This window comes from Priapulus caudatus, unplaced genomic scaffold, assembly GCF_000485595.1.
Source record: "Priapulus caudatus unplaced genomic scaffold, Priapulus_caudatus-5.0.1 Scaffold667, whole genome shotgun sequence".
NCBI classification, from domain to species: Eukaryota; Metazoa; Priapulida; class Priapulimorpha; order Priapulimorphida; family Priapulidae; genus Priapulus; species Priapulus caudatus.
In genome coordinates this window covers 147,056-166,544 of record NW_014577728.1, presented here as the reverse complement: position 1 = coordinate 166,544, position 19,489 = coordinate 147,056, and the positions used below count along the sequence as shown (strand labels likewise).

General features: G+C 44.8%; 1 protein-coding gene across 4 annotated transcripts in view; it reads left to right on the top strand.

The window, feature by feature from the left end:
* Positions 1-14,488, top strand: part of LOC106812624 (dystrobrevin alpha-like) — a 74,373-nt gene extending 59,885 nt beyond the window's left edge. For all 4 annotated transcript variants that reach the window (XM_014816541.1, XM_014816540.1, XM_014816538.1 and 1 more), the window contains exons 3-9: positions 3,126-3,214; positions 3,493-3,703; positions 7,981-8,224; positions 10,237-10,293; positions 10,943-11,075; positions 13,336-13,492; positions 13,862-14,488. In XM_014816541.1, the coding sequence (XP_014672027.1) occupies positions 3,126-3,214; positions 3,493-3,703; positions 7,981-8,224; positions 10,237-10,293; positions 10,943-11,075; positions 13,336-13,492; positions 13,862-14,005 (1,035 nt within the window). In that variant the 3' untranslated portion in view covers positions 14,006-14,488. The remainder of the gene's footprint in view (positions 1-3,125; positions 3,215-3,492; positions 3,704-7,980; positions 8,225-10,236; positions 10,294-10,942; positions 11,076-13,335; positions 13,493-13,861) is intronic.
* The last annotated feature ends 5,001 nt before the right edge of the window (positions 14,489-19,489 follow it).

Here is a 19,489-nt window from a genome sequence, read left to right as displayed (position 1 = left end):
GGCGTCCGTGCGTGCGTGAGTGTGAGAGAGAGTGTGTGCGTGTGTGTGTGCGCGACGCGTGTGTGTATTCTCTCTCTCTCTCCTCTCTCTCTCTAGCTCTCTCTCTCTCTCTCTCTCTCTCTCTCGTCTCTTTCTCTCTCTCTTCTCTCTCTCTCTCTCTCTCTGTGCTGTGCGTGTGGCGTGTGCGTGTTGCGCGTGCGCGTGCGCGTGCGGCGTGCGCGTGCGCGTGTTGTGTGTAGCGCATATAAGGCAAGGAGGTATGAAGTGAGTGCGAAACAAGTGAAATGTCACATAGTTCGATTAGTAGCGCGATATTCGCTGCGGCAATTGTTTACAGCCGACATTTGCCGAGGACGACGAAGCCTTTACCCGTGAGGCGTACGACATGTCCTATTTATAACGGCTAGACGTACATACCATACAATCGTCCGACCTGATTAATAAAGGCAGTGCGATATTCTATTAACACCGGCCTGATAAGAAATACGACGTGAGTCGCTCGTCGCCTTCTTCGTATTCATTACTACTAGCGTCATGCAACGAGTACGAGTACGTATAGTTCTAGTACTGTCGTAGCCCTAGTACTATAGTACTATAGTACTGTCGTAGCCCTAGTACTATAGTACCGTCGTAGCCCTAGTACTATAGTACCGTCGTAGCTCTAGTATAGTACTGTGGTAGCCCTTCGCTCCTTCCTCCTGCGACGAAGCACTACGAGTGCTTGTACATACGTACGTATGTAATATCACGAGAGCCCAGACCCTCTCTGGCTCTCATAACTTAAGATTGAGATGAAAATAACACATTTGCAGAAAGAATTGCAATTATAGTGATATTATATGTTATATTAATGAGGAAAAGATACGTTTTTCATGGAAAATACATCAGAAAACGTACTTATCTAGCGGTCATAAACTCAAACAAACATTTACAAATGGGCGTTTGTTCTCTTGTCAAAGGCAAAGCAAATCGAAGCAGCCAATCAGAAGGCGCTAAATTCTTCGCTATGTTATACCGTTTGGGAAAAAAAATTTCGCAGGCGGGCCAAGCTCTAATTGTGCGCAAATAAATAGACGTGACCCAATCACCGGTTTTTTTAAGCAAGTAGTAATTTGTGACAAAAAGGGGACGACACAACCAGTTGCTAATTTCCAACCATTAAAACTAGGCTGTCGTTACGTGCGCTACCTTGTTCACCGTCTACTGAACTGACGCGCAAAACAGTAACATCCATTCTTCTCTAAACTCTTATATTAACCGCAAAATCTAAATATTGTTAGTTTTCGCAGCCGACGAAAATTTTCCGTCACGCATTGCATAAAGTGTGAATGTCAGTTGTGCCACTCACCGAACGCCTTTTGGTTTTCTCAGTTGTGGTGACAGACTGAAATTGCTGACGTTTCGCAAAAATTACAGTTTCTTCTCCGTTTTTAATTTTTGATTTTTATTCCCAAACGTGCATGCACGCACACGCACGCGATTGCTCGCGCGCAGGGGCACGTAAACTAGCCTTGATATTTTGGCTAAAGCTATTAAAATAAATGAGAATAAAGCAAGGCGGTGGTTTCGATTATAAGCATAGGTTATAACCCCTGGGTGTACACTGTTTGACTACTGAAGCCTACAGCCTATACACAACCGTGGTGCGAGAAGTTTAAAATTGAACCTAGCTCTAGGCGGCTTAGCTCGCTCTGTCCAAATTTGTACTAGGACTGTGTAAACATGCCGGATATGGTCGAGATAACCTTGAAGCTATTTCAATGCGATAGTGTTGCCGCGTTGCTAACGTTTGTGTATCGTTCCAACGCTTCAAACGTCACCAGTGGCGCCACCCAGCAGCCAATTGTACAACGTGGTTATGATTCTTGTGCTATAGCGCGGGGGGGGGGGCGTTTTCTGCTAGATATTGCCAACTGAATGTTTTGTTTATCTGCGAGTTTCTGTGAAACATCTCATAGGCACGTCGTTGCGGCAATGAAATCCACGTAGATTATGGTGACAAAATATAGCGTTTTTCCTTTGTCCGCACTGTCGGTTAAAGCTGCAATCGCTCTGCCATTTTCCATTTACGAATAAGACACATCCAATTTATTTACTGCGGATATGTGGTAGCAGTGCGAAAAAGGCTGAATATATTTTCAATCTCACCGACGGTGTTGCTATGCTGAGCATAACGATAGTTACACGACTTCCCAACCAGTTGTCCGCAGTAGATTCCTTTGCTTCGTATCGATCCCTGACTGGGGGAATTGAGAATGTGATCGGTGCTGCCCTCTACTAGTGAACATGTCAGATAACTTCTGGCTCAGCTGTATCTTGCCTGGGGAACGACCGGTTTTCTGTAATGTGGCAGTTAATGACAGTCATCAAGTAGGATGTGATGATACACCTTAGACTGGCACCCTATATAATTATTCACTTCAATTAATCCACTAACAAGATGAAGCGAGATGGTACCAGTTTAGACGATGTTCGGCCCATCACCTGCGCAATCACGGGAGCTAATTGCGTGAATATTTTGAGAAACGCAATTAACCTACATGAAGCGTGGCTAGCGTCTAATAGTCACGCACTCTGTGTAATCATAGAGCTTTCCACTGCGACTGTTGCCGACCGCCCACAGTCCTTGTCAAGTTGCGTGGCCGAGCCTGTTCGTCAAAATCGGCTTAGCGTTTAGAATCAGATGACGTTGCGCCACCTGGTGGACGAACTGTTTACGACCGGTCACGATATGCCTAGTAAAATCAGAATATTGGTTTTCAAATTCACGCAAGTTGACGCAATCTCTATTACGGCGATAAGAAGAAATTCAACTATTGAGAAAGGGGTAAACGTGCATCCCGAAACACACAAAACGACACAATGCGAATATACCTTTGTCCATTTTCTCGTGCTATAGGGCTGGTGGTGGTTTCACTGGTGATAAATCAGCTTGAAGCGGTAGCAACCATTAAATAAAAGTGCGAATGTCATGAGTAATTCACGTACACTGCATAAATTCACTTGAACGTTTCTGCATTTCGGTTAATGACATCTGCATCGTGTCACAGATTGTAGGCATGATGTATTCTTCGTGTTTATGGTCGTTTCAAGTTGCGTATAGACTGCGGTAAACTTATTTGCAGGCCCGAAGCCCATCCGAAATGGCTCTTCACAGTCCAGATGTAACGAAGAGGCAACGAGAGTTGATCTCACAGTTAGAAGCAAAAAACAGGTATGAGGAAAGTGCAATCATTTTTGCGTCAGTGTCAGTATGCTGTCTATTGTTTAAGATAGTTTCACCGTGCCACTAAGATTTCATCTGCCTACTATAGCATCATGTCAATGCAGTTTCAGCTGTCTGCTATAACACTAGCATGTATGTTAAATGTTATCTGTTTTCTACAGCTTTTTTGCTCATAGAGTATTTGTTATGGTTCGCATATTCAACGCACCAAATGCTGTAGTTTGATTCACCTACTACCTGAATGAAGCAGTTAATTCCTATCGCAGGGAGATCATGAGAGAGATACAGCGCTTGAAAAAGGAACAGGAGATGGCAGCAGCAGAGCATACTCTGTCATCCACTCGAAACCCAACTCTGATGGCAGAGCTGCGGTTGCTACGGCAACGCAAGGATGAATTAGAGATGCGCATGGATGCACTGCAGGACAGCCGGAGAGATCTCATGGTGCAGCTAGAAGGTCTCATGAAGCTACTCAAGGTAATCGTCATTACTTCACTTCACTTAACTTATATATCTTGATAGTACAGTCTCACTTCTCGGTGTGATTGCCACATCTCAATATGTTTAGTTACATCACCGTAGCTGGTGTGCAGCCGTGCATGCCTCGGTGTTAGATAGCTACAGTAATATTTCTGTACGTGGTTACATTGCTGAGAGTGACACGTTCCTACATGCGACATTACCTCGTCTACACGCTAAAATTACGTTAAAAAACGTGACAGTCGACTTCCTACACGCGACAGTCACGTTCTTACCCGCGCACTAACGTTTACTACACGCTATACTCACGTTCCTTCACGCGACAGTCACGTTCCTTCACGCGACAGTCACGTTCTTACCCGCGATACTCACGTTCCTTTACGCTACAGTCACGTTCTTACACGCGACAGTTACGTTCTTACACGCGACAGTTACGTTCCTTCACGCGACAGTAACGTTCTTACACGCGACAGTCACGTTCCTTCACGCGACAGTTACGTTCCTTCACGCGACAGTAACGTTCTTACACGTGACAGTCACGTTCCTTCACGCGACAGTTACGTTCCTTCACGCGACAGTAACGTTCTTACACGTGACAGTCACGTTCCTTCACGCGACAGTTACGTTCCTTCACGCGACACTCACGTTCTTAGCCACTTGCGACAGTTCACAGTTCCCTTCACGCGACAGCTCACGTTTCTTACCGCGTACTCAACGTTTCCTTCGCGCGACAGTCACGCTCCTTCCAGCTACATACGTTCCTTACGCAACATCACGTATTCTTACACGGCGACATGTCACGTTCCTTCGCGCGACAGTAACGTTCTTACACGCGATAGTTACGTTTCCTTCCACGCGACAGTACGTTCTATTACACGCAGACATGTCACGTTCTTACACGCGACACTCAACGTTCTCAAAAAAAACGAAAAACAGTCACGTTCTTAGCACGCGACAGTCACGTTCATCACAGGCGACAGTAAACGTTCTTGCACGGACTCGCAGTAACGTTCTTACACGCGCAGTCACTCTTAGAAAAAATAAAACACGCGACAGTCACGTTCTTACGACGCGACAGTAACAGTTCATCACACGTCCGACAAGTCACGTCTACACGCACCAGTCACGTTTCCTTCACGCTACAGTCACGTTCCATTACGCAACAGTCACGTTCTACACCGACAGTACGTTCTTACACGCGACAGTCACGTTCCTTCACGCGACACTCAGCGTCCTTTACGCGCGACGAGTAACGTGCTTACACGCGACAGTCACGTTCACTTCACGCTACAGTCACGTGCAACTTCAACGCCTACAGTCCAGCGTTGCCTTACGCAACAGTCACCGTTCTTACGCAAACAGTCACGTTCTTACACGCGGACAGTCACGTTCACACGCGACAGTCACGTTCCTTCACGCGACACTCGACGTTTTCTTTGCACGCGACAGTCACGTTTCCTTCACGGCACAGTCACGTTCTTACACGCGACAGTCACGTTTCTTTACAGCGCGACAGTTCACGTTCTTACACCGACAGTACACGTTCTTACATCGCGACAGTCACGTCTTACACGCAACAGTGCCGGTTTCCTTCACGCAACAGTCAGCTGTTTACACGCGACAGTCACGTTCTCAGCCGACAGTTCACGTTCTTACCACTGCGACAGTCACGTTCTTACACGCGACAGTCACGTTCTTACACGTCAGCGCGTCCACGTTCTACACGCGACCAGTCACGTTCCTTTCACGCGACAACTCACGTTTGCACGCGGACAGCACAGTTCCTTCACGCACAGTCACGTCTTCTTAACGCGACAGTCACGGTTCTACACGCGACAGTCAACGATTCTTGACACGCGACAGTCACTGTTCTTACACGCGACAGTCACGTTCTTCACGCAACATAACGGTATCCTTCACGCTTACAGTCACGTTCTTACACGCGAAGTCACGTTCTCACACGCGACAGCACCGTTCCTCACACTGCGCACAGTCACGTTCCTTAACGCGACAGTTATGTTCTTACACGCGACAGGACGTTCTCGACACGCCGACAGTCAGACGTTCGTTCCGAGGCGGACCAGTCCCATCCACACGCCGAACGTATACGTTCTTACACGCAACAGTCACGTTCTTACACGCGACAGTCACGTTCTCACACGCGACAGTCACGTTCTTACACGCAACAGTCACGTTCTCGCACGCGACAGTCACATTCTCGCACGCGACAGTCACATTCCTTCACGCGACAGTCACGTTCTCACACGCGACAGTTACGTTCCTTCACGCGACAGTCACGTTCTTACACGCAACAGTCACGTTCCTTCACACGACAGTCACGTCCATACACGATATAGTCACAGTCATACTTGTAACGTGACATCAATTAAGATTTTCTTTTTAACAGACACCGCCTTACATTTCACGGACATGCCTATGCATTTATCACGTTCGAGTATTAATTACGCATGCTGGGCCCGTCATTTATGACATTACGCTAATTCGCTGCTTTAAAATCTCCCGTCGTGTCTACAGCATCTACGCGTTCAAAAATAATGAGTGTGGCGCCTACTGTGCGTGTACAGAAGCTCTGCTTTACTGAAGCCGCTCCCGTTGAATAACCGGCGATGAGGTGGAAATTCTACAGGAAAAAGTCTCATGAAATGCCACGCGAAATTTAAAACGTTTTTCATTATTTTGCACAATAAGTTCACTGTGTGCTGAACGCAGCACGGACATGCGCACGGGCACATATTTGATGCCTCGGAGATGTGCGGTTACAGTACAGTTGACCGCACAAATATCTGTGTGTAGACTTGATCTGTGGTTAGCCGTGTCTGATGGATGGATGGATGGGTGGATGGATGGATGGATAGATGGATGCCGATGTCTGCCCCGACGTTGCCTAATGAAGTATTCGTCGTTACGATGCGTGAAAGCAAGCACGTCCAGCATGTTAATTGAACTAACGAGCTCAAGACTGCTCTACGAGCTCTGTTACGTCATCTCAGTGTCCAGCAAGTAGCCTTTTTTTGAATAAATAGCCGCGCTCGCCTTCCCCGCATAATAAGAGTTCATGGGAATAATATCGCGTAGTCGGCGTTCGGCAGTCCCCGAATGCGTGAAAAACTCTATAGGTTAACGACGGCGTGCGCCAGTCTGAAATACGCCCGCGCATAATATTTCGACAGCTATTCAAGTCTTCCTCCAACCACCGCGCGAACTGCGTGTGGAAGACACGCGATTTGCGACGGGCGGTGCCAGTCTCGGCTGTAGCCGTCGGCTACAGATTTAATGATTTTATGAGAATTAATCGTCTGCGACGGGAGTCGTGACGCAGCGATGACGACCAGGCGCGCAGTGATACAGTGGCGGCCTTGCTGCGTCGCCACGTTATATCAAGAGTCCATAATAGAAAATTTTCTGTTATGGACTCGATTATGGAAACATTGTGGATTGGAAACACATTGGAAACACATGGAAACATTTTGTTATGGAATCATTCTATATTATGGACTCTTTGTTAGGCCAATTTCAGTCGCTTCCATCGCATCTTCAAGTAACGCAGTCGGCCAAAACCGGTCGTGAAGAAGTGTGGGTCTTGTTCTTTTTCTTTTGCCCAATACTGTATGTAGTGTTAACTTAGGCGTGAAATACAACGTAATATATCCATTCCCAGAAGTTTATACTGCCTTACTGCCTGTTTTCATCGTATTTAAGGAACGGTTTGGATTCAATCTTATCGTAACCCAATCGTATTTTTCTAACTGTACTTGCACGCGCTTCGATAACTAGACGAGTGTTTTTACTATCTATAGATGCAGCGTGGCTGAGAGAAAAATTGTTGGTAGATGAAATTTGTGCGCGTGTGTTCGCATAGGAAATTGACTCTAAAACGGGTAGCCGGTGTCTGCGCCTGACCATGTGTGTCGTTGTCGAATATCACATCAACATCAACATCAATATAACAATCTCATCTACACAACGACAAATAACTTACGTTATGTCATGTCATCTACAAAACGACAAATAACTTGCGTTATATTATGTCATCTAAACACAACGACAAATAACCCGCGTACAACGTCTTTGCGGCGCAATATCCATGTTGGCTCATGTTATACGTCTCGCGCCTTGCTGCTTGAACGCATGCATCCATCGTCCTCCGGGAGTAGCGATTATATATATTATCAACAGCAACACCGACGGCGGCCTGCTGTGTTTCAGTTTCTCACGCGCGGAGATTGAGTTTTCTCTCTTTCCTTTTTACGCAGAATCAAGGCTCGCCTCGCTCGACTCCCAACGGCAGTCCGAAGTCGATGAGCGGCAAGTCGCCGCCCCTCGGGCTCCCTCGCTCAACGCCGAGCACGCCGGGCGACCCGCTAGCGGGAGTCGGCGGCGACGTGAAACTCGCCTTCGACCAGTCGTCGCGCGTGCGCAACCTGAGGAACGACCTGCTCGTCGCTGCCGACTCCGTCACGAACGCGATGACGTCACTCGTGCGCGAGCTGCATTCTGGTACGTTTGTTGTTTTCGTTGTTGTTGGTTTTTTTTCTCCATATTTTTTGTTCATTATCGTTATTTGCAGATTTCTTGTTGTTATTCGTCCCGCTTGCGTGCGTGTGTTCGTGCGTCTTCGTGTGCGTATGTGTGCGTATGGGTGCGCACTTGAGTGTGAGTGCTTGTGTATCATATAGCCCATCTGCGGCGGTTTTTCGCCCTTCCACGTGAAAACGAAATAGCGGTCAGTCAGACGTATACGCGAACGCCGTGATTTCCGTAGCTGCCAATCTGAAGCTTGTATCGCTTGTATTGTTTCTCGCATGATAATTACTACGCTAGTAATCTCATTACTTTGCTGATTATGCACGACATTACGTTGCAATCCTGTTATAATTGTCGCAGGTAATAATTAGCTCGAGCATTGTTTATCGCAGTCTTCGAGCTTCAGCTAATGAGTTATCGGGGATGCTCAAGGAAGCGTGCCAGTATCCTCGTGTCTGTCACGCGCGCATTTTTAGCTCACCTTGACATCGTCAAGATGAGCTATTGCCATGGGTCGTCGTCCGTCGTACGTCCGTCCGTCCTTCCGTCAACATTTGGCTACGGTCAACGATAACTCAGGAACCGTTTGACCCACATGTTTGAAATTGGGTATAGTTGTTACTTCTATGGGAGAGGTTTGGACGTCCTATTTTGGAGCACGCCAGTCGACGTACTTTCGAGCCACGGCAATTTTTTGGCAAAAATGGAAATTGCCATTAGTCAGTTCAGGTTCAACGGATTTTGCTCATTTTTGGTATGTGAATGAATAAAGGCTAGCCCCAAAACGTATTACAAGGGTTTTGATATTTAAAAAAGAATTATGCAAATTAGGTAGGTTTTGGCAATTATATAGCATATTATATAGACACGCAGATAACAGTCTGTGGTGTCACACTCGTCTGGTTCGTTTTACAGGATTTCATGGACAATATCTTTAATGCAAAATTGGTATTTCCTCTCCACCCTGCCGATAAAACGTCGATATTAGAGTGAAGTTTTACAAAACATGTCGGAACGCAGCATAACCTATTTATTTCGAACGCCATCGCTAAGAAACATCAAAGCGGGTATAGCGCCATCTGCCGTCACAAATTGTGATTCATTTTGGTTTATAAATTATTATTGCGATATACAGATGGCAACCGTGTAAAAGAACAACTAGTGCTAGAAAAACTCGATGTAAGATACGAAGTAAACACTTCCACGCAACCAATTAACCTTTGACAAAAGTTGTATTATGGGCAGGGAAACACCATTGTCACGTGGTATATAGCAGCTACGTGGAATAAGCGTATCCTCTCAATCTTACACGTTACACATCGGGAGCTCCGCTTTTAGGCAGTGCCTAAATCTGAATATTATAAAACCGTTACCGCCTTGCTAGCTCCAAGAAACCGTCTTGCTAGGGTTATTTGGGGGGGGGGTTGCGATTTTGTAGTACATATGTTACTAGAAAGTAGTTATTTTATGCTAAGAACAATGAAGGAATGAATTAGAAATCTAATTAATACCTTTAGTATAGTACCACTAAATACTGTTAAAACTGGTGGCTAAACTGCCCCCCTCCCCACTCGGTGCACTTGTTCCCATTCACTCATTTGTGCCCTTTTTGTGGTGAGCTACAGTGTCATTAACACTTCCATTTAATTATTCATGTGAATCGGCGTCGTGTAAGCTTCTCTGGCGTCAACATGGTTTAACCTTGATGTCTTTTTTTTTATCTCACCTTGTCCGTTAGGGGTGGGGTAATATCAGGAGTGTATATAATATTGATCATACTCCTCTATATTATACACTCCTGGTAATATAACGTCTCTCTCACGTCCCTCAACATTTCAATGTGTTGTATATGCAGGTCTCGAATCTCCCAACCCGTCCATGAGGGGATACATGCAGGTGTCACCTCTCCTTAGTCATGTACTACCCTATGTAATATAGCAGGGCTTTATGCTAAGCTGTTATAGTACATGTACTTCTCTCTGCAGAGGCATCGAGTGGGGAGAGTGACGACGAAGATGACAAGAAGATGGGCAAGTTTAAAGGTGATTTTATTGTCAAATCTGTTCGTAGTTTCGTTTCCCATGCTCCTGCCTTATTCAGGGCCTTGTCACACGTGCCCTGGTCTTGTTCAGTGTCGTACTATCCTTACTCCTATCTTGTTCAGTGCATTGCTTCCATTTGTTCTACTGTCTTGTGCAGTATCTCTATATCCGCACTGCTGCTTCGTTCTGACAGACGACCCAACTGTCCCGGTCTCACCGGGATCGTTCCGGTGCGACATGCTGGTCCCGGTGTCCCGTTAAGAGTCCAGAAAGTCCCGGTCGTAACATTTTTCAGCCATATTTTAAAATTTTCATCAGTAAATTACTCAATTTGCCGTGGTTGTTGATGTACTTTGATTCCAGCGAACAATAAAAGGCCACAAATGTCAAACACTTTAGTTTTTTTTTGCATTTTCATTTTGAATTTTCATTTTATTTCACATGTATACTTTATTTAAAAAAATGGTGGTGTGCCGCGACAAACACATGTCGCAGCCCGCCACAACTTTTTTCCTGTTTTTGTGCACCGCGAAAAAACGGCGATGGACCATTATCACAAGTGATCCCTTTCTTGGATTTTCCCAGCTTGGGACCTCTGGGTTCAGCTTGTGACAGCGCATGTCTCACACGCTCCCTGGCTTTTGCTTAGGTTTTGAATTCATGGATCCGGGAACAGGGGAGTGGAAAGACAGTAGGGGCAGAGAGAACGACTTTCTCAAGCAGCTTAGGGCAAGGAAACATAACCAACCCATTCCACACAAGAGCAACAGCGACACAGAAGGGTACGTAACGGAAACATAATTACATATAAGCGTCAACTGACAGCAAGTATCAAAACTGTCTCCTATTATAGTGGCTATGAAGTCTATGCATTTTCCTCAAGCGACCTGAATACTCTTGAGAAACATATTGAAATATTTATTGACAAAAGGTAAGACCTTGTCTGTTGGATATTTTCGGCCTGACAAAAAAGATAAATGTGTGCGTCGTGGATGTTGGATTTTTTTTCGTGATTACGATACAGTAACATTGACTAGCCCCTGCACTATCAGCGCTATCGTCGAGCCTGGGGGCTATTGCGTTAGAGAAAGGTTTCACCATAAAATTTTATTGCTCCCTAACTGCCGCCATGGTAATTCTCAACAACTTTCGTTGTCACTCAACCCATGAACCCTATATTTAATGCCCTGCCACTGTTAGTACACGGCCGCCGTAACCAGCTAGCCATTATCACCGTAGAGTTCGCATTTCAAGCGTCATGCAATCTTACTTAGATCTACAACGGACCGGCCCGTATTTGCAGGTTTTCACCCTGCCCGATACTGCTCGTTTTCTCGGACCAGAAATATCGTAAAGTTAATGCTAATGTAATTGTTAATGATAAGATAACACTTACGACTGATGTTAATGTTAAGACTAATGGTAAGACTGAATTTTCTTTCTGGCAACGGGTCCCAGCTCCTTATATGCAGATTGTATGAAACAAACGCGGTGATAGCAAACTTGGCTCGCTAGTCCGAAGGTTCACTAGTCCGAAACACTCACAGGGGATGTAGAATTGGCAAGTGTGCGCGTGCGGGGGGGGGGGTGACAGCTCGCTAGTCCGAAGGTTTACTAGTCCGAAGGGTCACTGTAAAGTATGGTTTGCAGATGGTAGAAATAGTAGTTGTGTTTAGAAATGTCGCGACAAGTGGTTGCATACTGGGTTAGTCAGCGGCAGCGCGTATGATGCAGAAAGGATGATGGAGATGAAAAACGCGGAGAGAGAATTGTTGTACATGTGGGCAGCGGGTGTGGTTGTCCGGGCGCGCGCGTCTTTCTTTGTTAGCTAGAAATGTATAAAAGGAAAAGGTTCTTGGTTGTGGGGGTGGGACGTGAGTGTGCGAGGTACGCGGCTACGTGCCTCTGTGCGAGCGCATGTGGGTTGAGAAACAATATACTATTTGCTGAACACAACTGCTTGGACTTTGGAGTTTTCCTTATTCATCGCTACAACTAATCTACATTGAAACGGGTAACGTCATCTTCGTCGTTACATCACTAGTCCAAAACACTCACAGAAGATGTAGAATTGGCAGGTGTGGGGGGGGGGAGGTAATGGGGAGGCTTTTAGTATTGCCCGGTTTTGTTACAATTTAAGCATTTTACGGTACCGTCAACTGGGGTAACTTTGAACACGCAATTTGGGAAAAAAAATGGTTTGAAAAAATTTGGAATTTTAGTTTGAAACGCAAATATTTAATATTTTTATGAAAATGGACAAAAGGTTTCAAAATAGGCCCTAATTTTACCAAACCAGTAGCTGAGTGGGTGGATAAATGAAGCAGCTGCAGATGCTCTAAAATGGTTACACTTTGTTTTTTGGCTAAATTATATCAGTGAAAATGTTGTTTTCCCTTCGGGCCAGTGACCCTTTGGACTGACGACCTGTACGTAACCAACAAGCTCTCCCGATGTTGTGTTCACAGTCGTTGTGTGCTCGTGATATATGTATATGTTTACACACCTCGCATTCACGTGGTTGCGAAATGGTCGGATGTCTAATGTAGATAAGTTCAGTGCTCTTCACTACTGCATCGTAACGCTCCGTTTTTCATCACTACTGCATCGTAACGCTCCGTTTTTCATCACTACTGCATCGTAACGCTCCGTTTTTCATCTACTACTGCATCGTAACGCTCCGTTTTTCATCACTACTGCATCGTAACGCTCCGTTTTTCATCACTACTGCATCGTAACGCTCCGTTTTTCATCACGCCCCACCTTCACGATGACTTTACCGCTATCTAAACATCTCTTCTTATCTAAATGTGACGTACGAACGTGACGTGTAGGAAGAACGATTTGTACATATTCCAGCACTAGTCTCAAAGTAAAGCATTCTGATGACATCAGTACGGGAGGGTTCTGTGAGCGCGCAGTGCCTTGCCTTTCCTCATCCCAGTGCTTGAAATGTCTAAAAAGCTTTATGAAGAACTTGGAAGTTTACTACATCAACGAGCATATATTCACAGTTGTCTGATATCTATTAATTTTTTCCAGTTATATCAACACCGACGATGCAGACTCATATATCAGAACAGATGATGAAAGTTATTTAGCAACCAGTGATGGTGAATACTTGCGCACGGACGATGAGTACGCTACAATGGATAGAGATGAAATCATACATAGATTTGAAAAAATTAGACATAGTCATGTAAGCGTCCATTATATATACACTGTATATATATTTATTTATTTTTTATTTTTTTTGGTATTTAATAAAAATGAAAAAAAATCGCTAAATGTGAAGAAAACATTTTACATCTGCTAAAAAACAAATAAATAAGTGTGACCTCGGCTTTGCGATGTAACCTCGTTAATGACCTGCTCACCTGGTCCCGGGGTGAGAGGGTGCGCATTTCTGCTGCTGCTGCTGCTACTGCTGTTGCTGCTGTTGCTGTTGCCTGCTGCTGCTGCTGTTGCTGCTGTTGCTGCTGTTGCTGCTGTTGCTGCTGTTTCTGATTGCTGCCCGCTCGCCTCCATCCAGTGTACGAGACTTATGTTATTGCGCGCGTACTTGCAGGAGCCGTATCGGCACAGGTCGGCGCCGGCGGACGACGACTCATACGCGCGCACTGACGACGATGAGTCCTACATACGCACCGACGACGAGGAGGGTGGTAATGCCGAGTGGGAGGACGCGATGAAGCGCTGGATCAACCGATAGCACAGCGCCACCTGCGGGCCGCCGCCGAAAATTCGCAGAGCGGATGCAGGGGGAGTCGCGAGGTCACGCCAAGTGACGGTCGCGCTACTGGCGCCATCTGTGAATGTTGACCACTACATTGCCATTCGTCAGTGTGCTTGTTGAGGTCGAGAAGGAGCTCCTTGTAATTGTTATAGATGATTGCACGCTTCGACCGGATTTAGTTTGCAGGGAAGTGGTAGATTTGTATTAGTGGTGGCCGCGCACTTGGGTTGGTTGCTGCTAACATAACCTAGTACAGGTGGCACCACCTTCGCCTGGTGTGGATGCAAGCAGTAGTATTAATTTTATGCAACCGATGTTTAGCATGACGTTTCGGTGACGATCTTCGTTGTCAATATCATTGCCATGTCGACCGTGTAAGAACACGCGCACCCAACGCACGCAAGCACGCACCCACGCCGACACACACACACACACGCACGAACGCACGCAAGCGCGCGCACACGCACACGCACACACGCACGCAAGCACACGCACCTACGCGGACACACACGCATGAACGCACGCAAGCACGCGCACACGCACCCACGCGGACACACACACACACACGCACGAACGAACGCACGCAAGCACGCGCACACGTACCCACGCGGACACACACTCACACACGCACATGCACGCACGCACACGCACGCACGCACACGCACGCACCCACGCGGACACACACGCACGAACGCGCACACGTACCCACGCGGACACACGCACATGCACGCACACACACGCACGCACGCACGCACACAACAGAACGCTGGTCACACCATTATCGTTACCCCACCCCCACCCACCCAATCAACGTGTAGGCATCACCGTGGACCCTGGGCCGTTGTTGTGTTTGCGTTGTAACGTTGAATTAAGAGTTCATGTAGAAATGATGAAGTAGAAATCCAAACTTGTGTATTAAACTGAATAAACTTTAATAACTTGCACACAGTGTAGTCACATCTTGCACAGAGAGACAAAGACACGCGCACACGCGCCTAAGCGCGTGTGCTTTCTCCCGCGACCACAACCAGCCTCTCCTCCTACATCTTCTCCCTCAATCTCTCCTAACTTCCTATATATTACCCCCAAACCCCCTACATCCTGAGCGCACATGTCACCCGTTCTCCCAGACCGCGTCCTACCTCCATTTCACAATGACCCTAGAAACCCTAGACGGTTCTCCCTATAACATCAATCTAGCCGCACAAGACGCGCGACGCTCTGTCTACATAAACTACCACCAAAACAACCCTGAGTCTATCCGCACTCCGCGTCTCTAACTAATTTATGTAACATCTGTAAATTATATGTTATATCTCCCCCTTCCCCAAGACGATGACTACACTGTCATCGATTCAGCGTCCCCGCTGATCTACACTTCAACCTAAACCTAAACAATTTCTAAAATACATATTGTCGTGGTACCGAGAGGCTAGGCATAAAGCTTTCTATACAAAACAAGTAACGATAAAGTTCGATCACCATACAAGTCAGAAATTCAACACATTTGGCAGTAAACATTTTGATATCGCTGCAATTACTCTCACTCTTGCGTCTTTTTATGCTGTAGGCCTAACGTACGTGGCGTATGCGTATACCGACACGCATTACCGAAACCACGTTTAGCCATGTGCTCCATTACATCCTCATTTAAACCTCTTAATCCCATTATTACACACAGCACCGATGTGGACCTGACAACCTTTGTCACTTCCATACATCATACAGCCAAAAAATACGCAAAACTGATTTCATATTTTCGATGAAATGTTTTAGGCCTATCAAACTCTAATTGAAGAATGTGTTTAGCAGTCTGTCAATATAGCGTAAACGTACCGTTACGACAAATTCAAGAAAACGATCACACATTTCTACACAAAGTTTCATACGAAAGATGTTCTCACACAAAGACAAACGGTCACAAGCATCTACCATGAAAAAAAATGCCGCGTACATAAAACAAAGAAAAACTGATAAAAATACACATTCCTGATGATGTCACCCTTTCACGTCCATTTTCGACTGCACGAGATTAAAGCATTCCACCAATTAACTTCCAGAATTCCCAGGATTTTTTTTAGCCATTACAGTTCGCAATATATCTTTCACGTCATCTGTCTCTGCTCTGTCAGCCTTGCCTTCTCTGTTCTGCTCTCCTCTCTCTCTCTCTCTCACACATAGGTCGAGACTCGGACTTGCCCTCGCAGTATCACGGATGCAACACCGGCCCTTCCTTCCTTCACTCTGACTTACTCACATAGTTCTCACGCCGTGTGTATCCACCGTTTTCTCTCCCGCGTGTCGCTCTGTTCCTCCCGTCTCGCTCTCCGCCATTCTTCGTCTCTGTCGATCGCTCTCCGTTGATTTTCGTTTCTCCTACTCTTGCTCCTGTCCCGTCTCTCTCTCTCTCTCTCTCTCTCTTCCTCCCTCTCTCTTGCTCTCTCGTCCGCTCTCCGTTTCCCCTCCAGTTTTCTTGCCAGCAGTGTACTCAGCGACTCCTGTGTCTTCTTCCTTCTCCATCTTTCTTGCGTAGTATGGCCCGTAAATCAACATAGTGGAGTCCTTATGTTGCGTCCGCAAAGGAATACCCAGGTTTTTGACTGTCACTGGCACTAAAATGTAACGTTGAAGTGATGTTGGATGTAGAAATGATGAATTAGAAATCCAAACTTGTGTATTAAACTTTAATAACTTGCACACAGTGTAATCACATCTTGCACAGAGAGACAAAGACACGCGCCTAAGCGCGTGTGCTTTCTCCCGCGACCACAATCAGCCTCCCTTCCTACATCTCCTCCCTCAATCTCTTCTAACCGCCTATAATTATATTATCCCCAAAACCCCTACATCCTGAGCGCACATGTCACCCGTTCTCCGTGACCGCGTCCTACCTCCATTTCACAATGACCCTAGAAACGCCCGACCTAAAACACGTTTACCATTCTCCCTATAACATCAATCTAGCCGCACAAAATGCGCGACGCTCTGTCTACATAGACTTCCACCAAAACAACCCTGAGTCTAGCCGCACTCCGCGTCGCTAACTAATTTATGTAACATCTGTAAATCATATGGTTCAGCGTATTTCACCGCCTGCTAATGTTTTCGGACAGCGGGGCGAATTGGCAGTCGGTGACATTCGTAGGCTCTCAGATCTGTGATAACATCCTCCTGCGGCTATACGTATTAGGACGGATAAAGTACTACGCATTTCTGGTTGACAATTGCACTGCCTGGTGATGGTTGACGGTTGCACTTCCAGGTATACTTCTGGCTGGCAATTGTGTTACCAGGTGTACTTGCGGTTGTGGAGTGTGCTGCCAGATGTACTTCTGGAGTAAATGTCTACTGTATTATGGGTGGCTTACAATATGTACGATTGTGAATTGCGCTGTAATAAGTACAAATTGCTATTGGTTGCGAATAGTGTTACTGGTGTATGACACAGAATCTTAGCTCATTATTACTACCATTTTTTGGATTAGCTTCTTCCGGATCTTTACTTAACATCCGATTATAACAAAAGTTCATGTCGATTTGTAACACAACACAGTGTTTATTATATATACATCCATGATTATTCATTAATTTTGAGAAACGAGAATAACATCAACAGTTCGTGTTACATGGGTCTTTTTGTCTTATGATGTGCTATTCATGATGGACCCAGATTTCTTGGCAGTTGCAGGCTCCCAGTTTAGATGTGAGTAGGATTTACACTGATAAAGTGACCGCACTCGTTTTCAGTCGACATATAATTGAGAAAAGCGTGTGCGAACATTCGCATTTCCCTTGTCAAAATGCGCGTTGGCTATATGTATAATTTCCTAACAGTTTTCTTTTTATTTCGTTGATGTGTGATAAAAACCCATTTTACTGATGACGCTATCGGAATGATCGATTCGAGTTATTGGCAGATTCATATCGATGTATCATGTATGATTATCGTTGGAATTATTTTAGAATAAAACAGACCCTGTCCACTTTGTAAATATGCGCTACATAAATATAGTTTCTGTAGGGCGGCTAGAAACTACAACGGTCTACATTCCCCTACGCTAAACCAGGGGCCCGTTGTCAGACACAAAATTGATCTTAACATTAGTCTTAACACTAACATTTCCTCGTAGACCGTCAACGTCACTTTGTTTCGTATTGTTATGAGGAAATCTGCTACGATTTTTCATTCTCGTAACTTCGCAGCGTTTCTGTCAACGGTCTAAGAGAAAAAGTTAATGTTAAGACTAATGTTAAGACCAATTTTGTTTCTGACAACGGGGCCCCTGGGCACTAAACAGTTTTGTACAATAGATTCCTCACTATTTCTAGTACTAAAGCACATTGTCTGTAGCTTTGTGTTGGGATTTTACCAAATCTTTATCTAAATATTATTGTCAGTTAATCTTACATTGAAATTATAGCAGTGCAGCCCGTAACAAGCCCACAAATACGTGGTCGATATAAAATCATTGAGTATTTAAGCGCAGATGTGGTCGACATTGCTTCGACAATTTATGTATTAAGTTAACACTGCAGCGTACCAAGTGTTAATGAACTGGGGTGTCGGTCCTTCTCTCCCAGTATTGTGTCTTATAGTCGTTATGTCGATGAAAAAGTTGTGAGGACATTTTTGCAAGCGCTTGACGAGTCGATGCATCGTCGATGCATTCCTAAAAAGACTGTGATCGGATGATATTGTCAATTTATTTGCTGTAGAAGATCACATGATTTCCGCAATAAACACCACTTTTAGTCGCATGTTAAGACTGACTAGTAAATAAAACAGCTATACTGTTGTTTCAGAACAGCCTTGTTGCTTTTCTCATTAGGATCTCTGCTGTAGTGTATGTAAGCCCAACGCATTTCTATCTACAATGACAGGTGACCACGGCTATGATAGTAGTCTCAGATCTTACTGTTCGCTACGCCAAACAGTGTCGTGTAGTGTAGTATAGTATATTATAGTGTAGTGTAGTGTAGCATAGTATAGTATAATAATAGTATATAGTATATAGTATAGTATATAGTATAGTATAGTATAGTATAGTATAGTATAGTATAGTATAGTATAGTATAGTATAGTATAGTATAGTATAGTATAGTATAGTATAGGATAGTATAGTATAGTATAGTATAGTATAGTATAGTATAGTATAGTATAGTATAGTATAGTATAGTATATAATAGTATAGTATAGTATAGTATGGTATAGTATAGTATAGTATAGTATAGTATAGTATAGTATAGTATAGTATAGTATAGTATGGTATAGTATAGTATAGTATAGTATAGTATAGTATAGTCTAGTATAGTATAGTATAGTATAGTATAGTATGGTATAGTATAGTATAGTATAGTATAGTATAGTATAGTATAGTATAGTATAGTATAGTATAGTATAGTATAGTATAGTATAGTATAGTATGGTATAGTATAGTAAAGTATAGTATAGTATAGTAT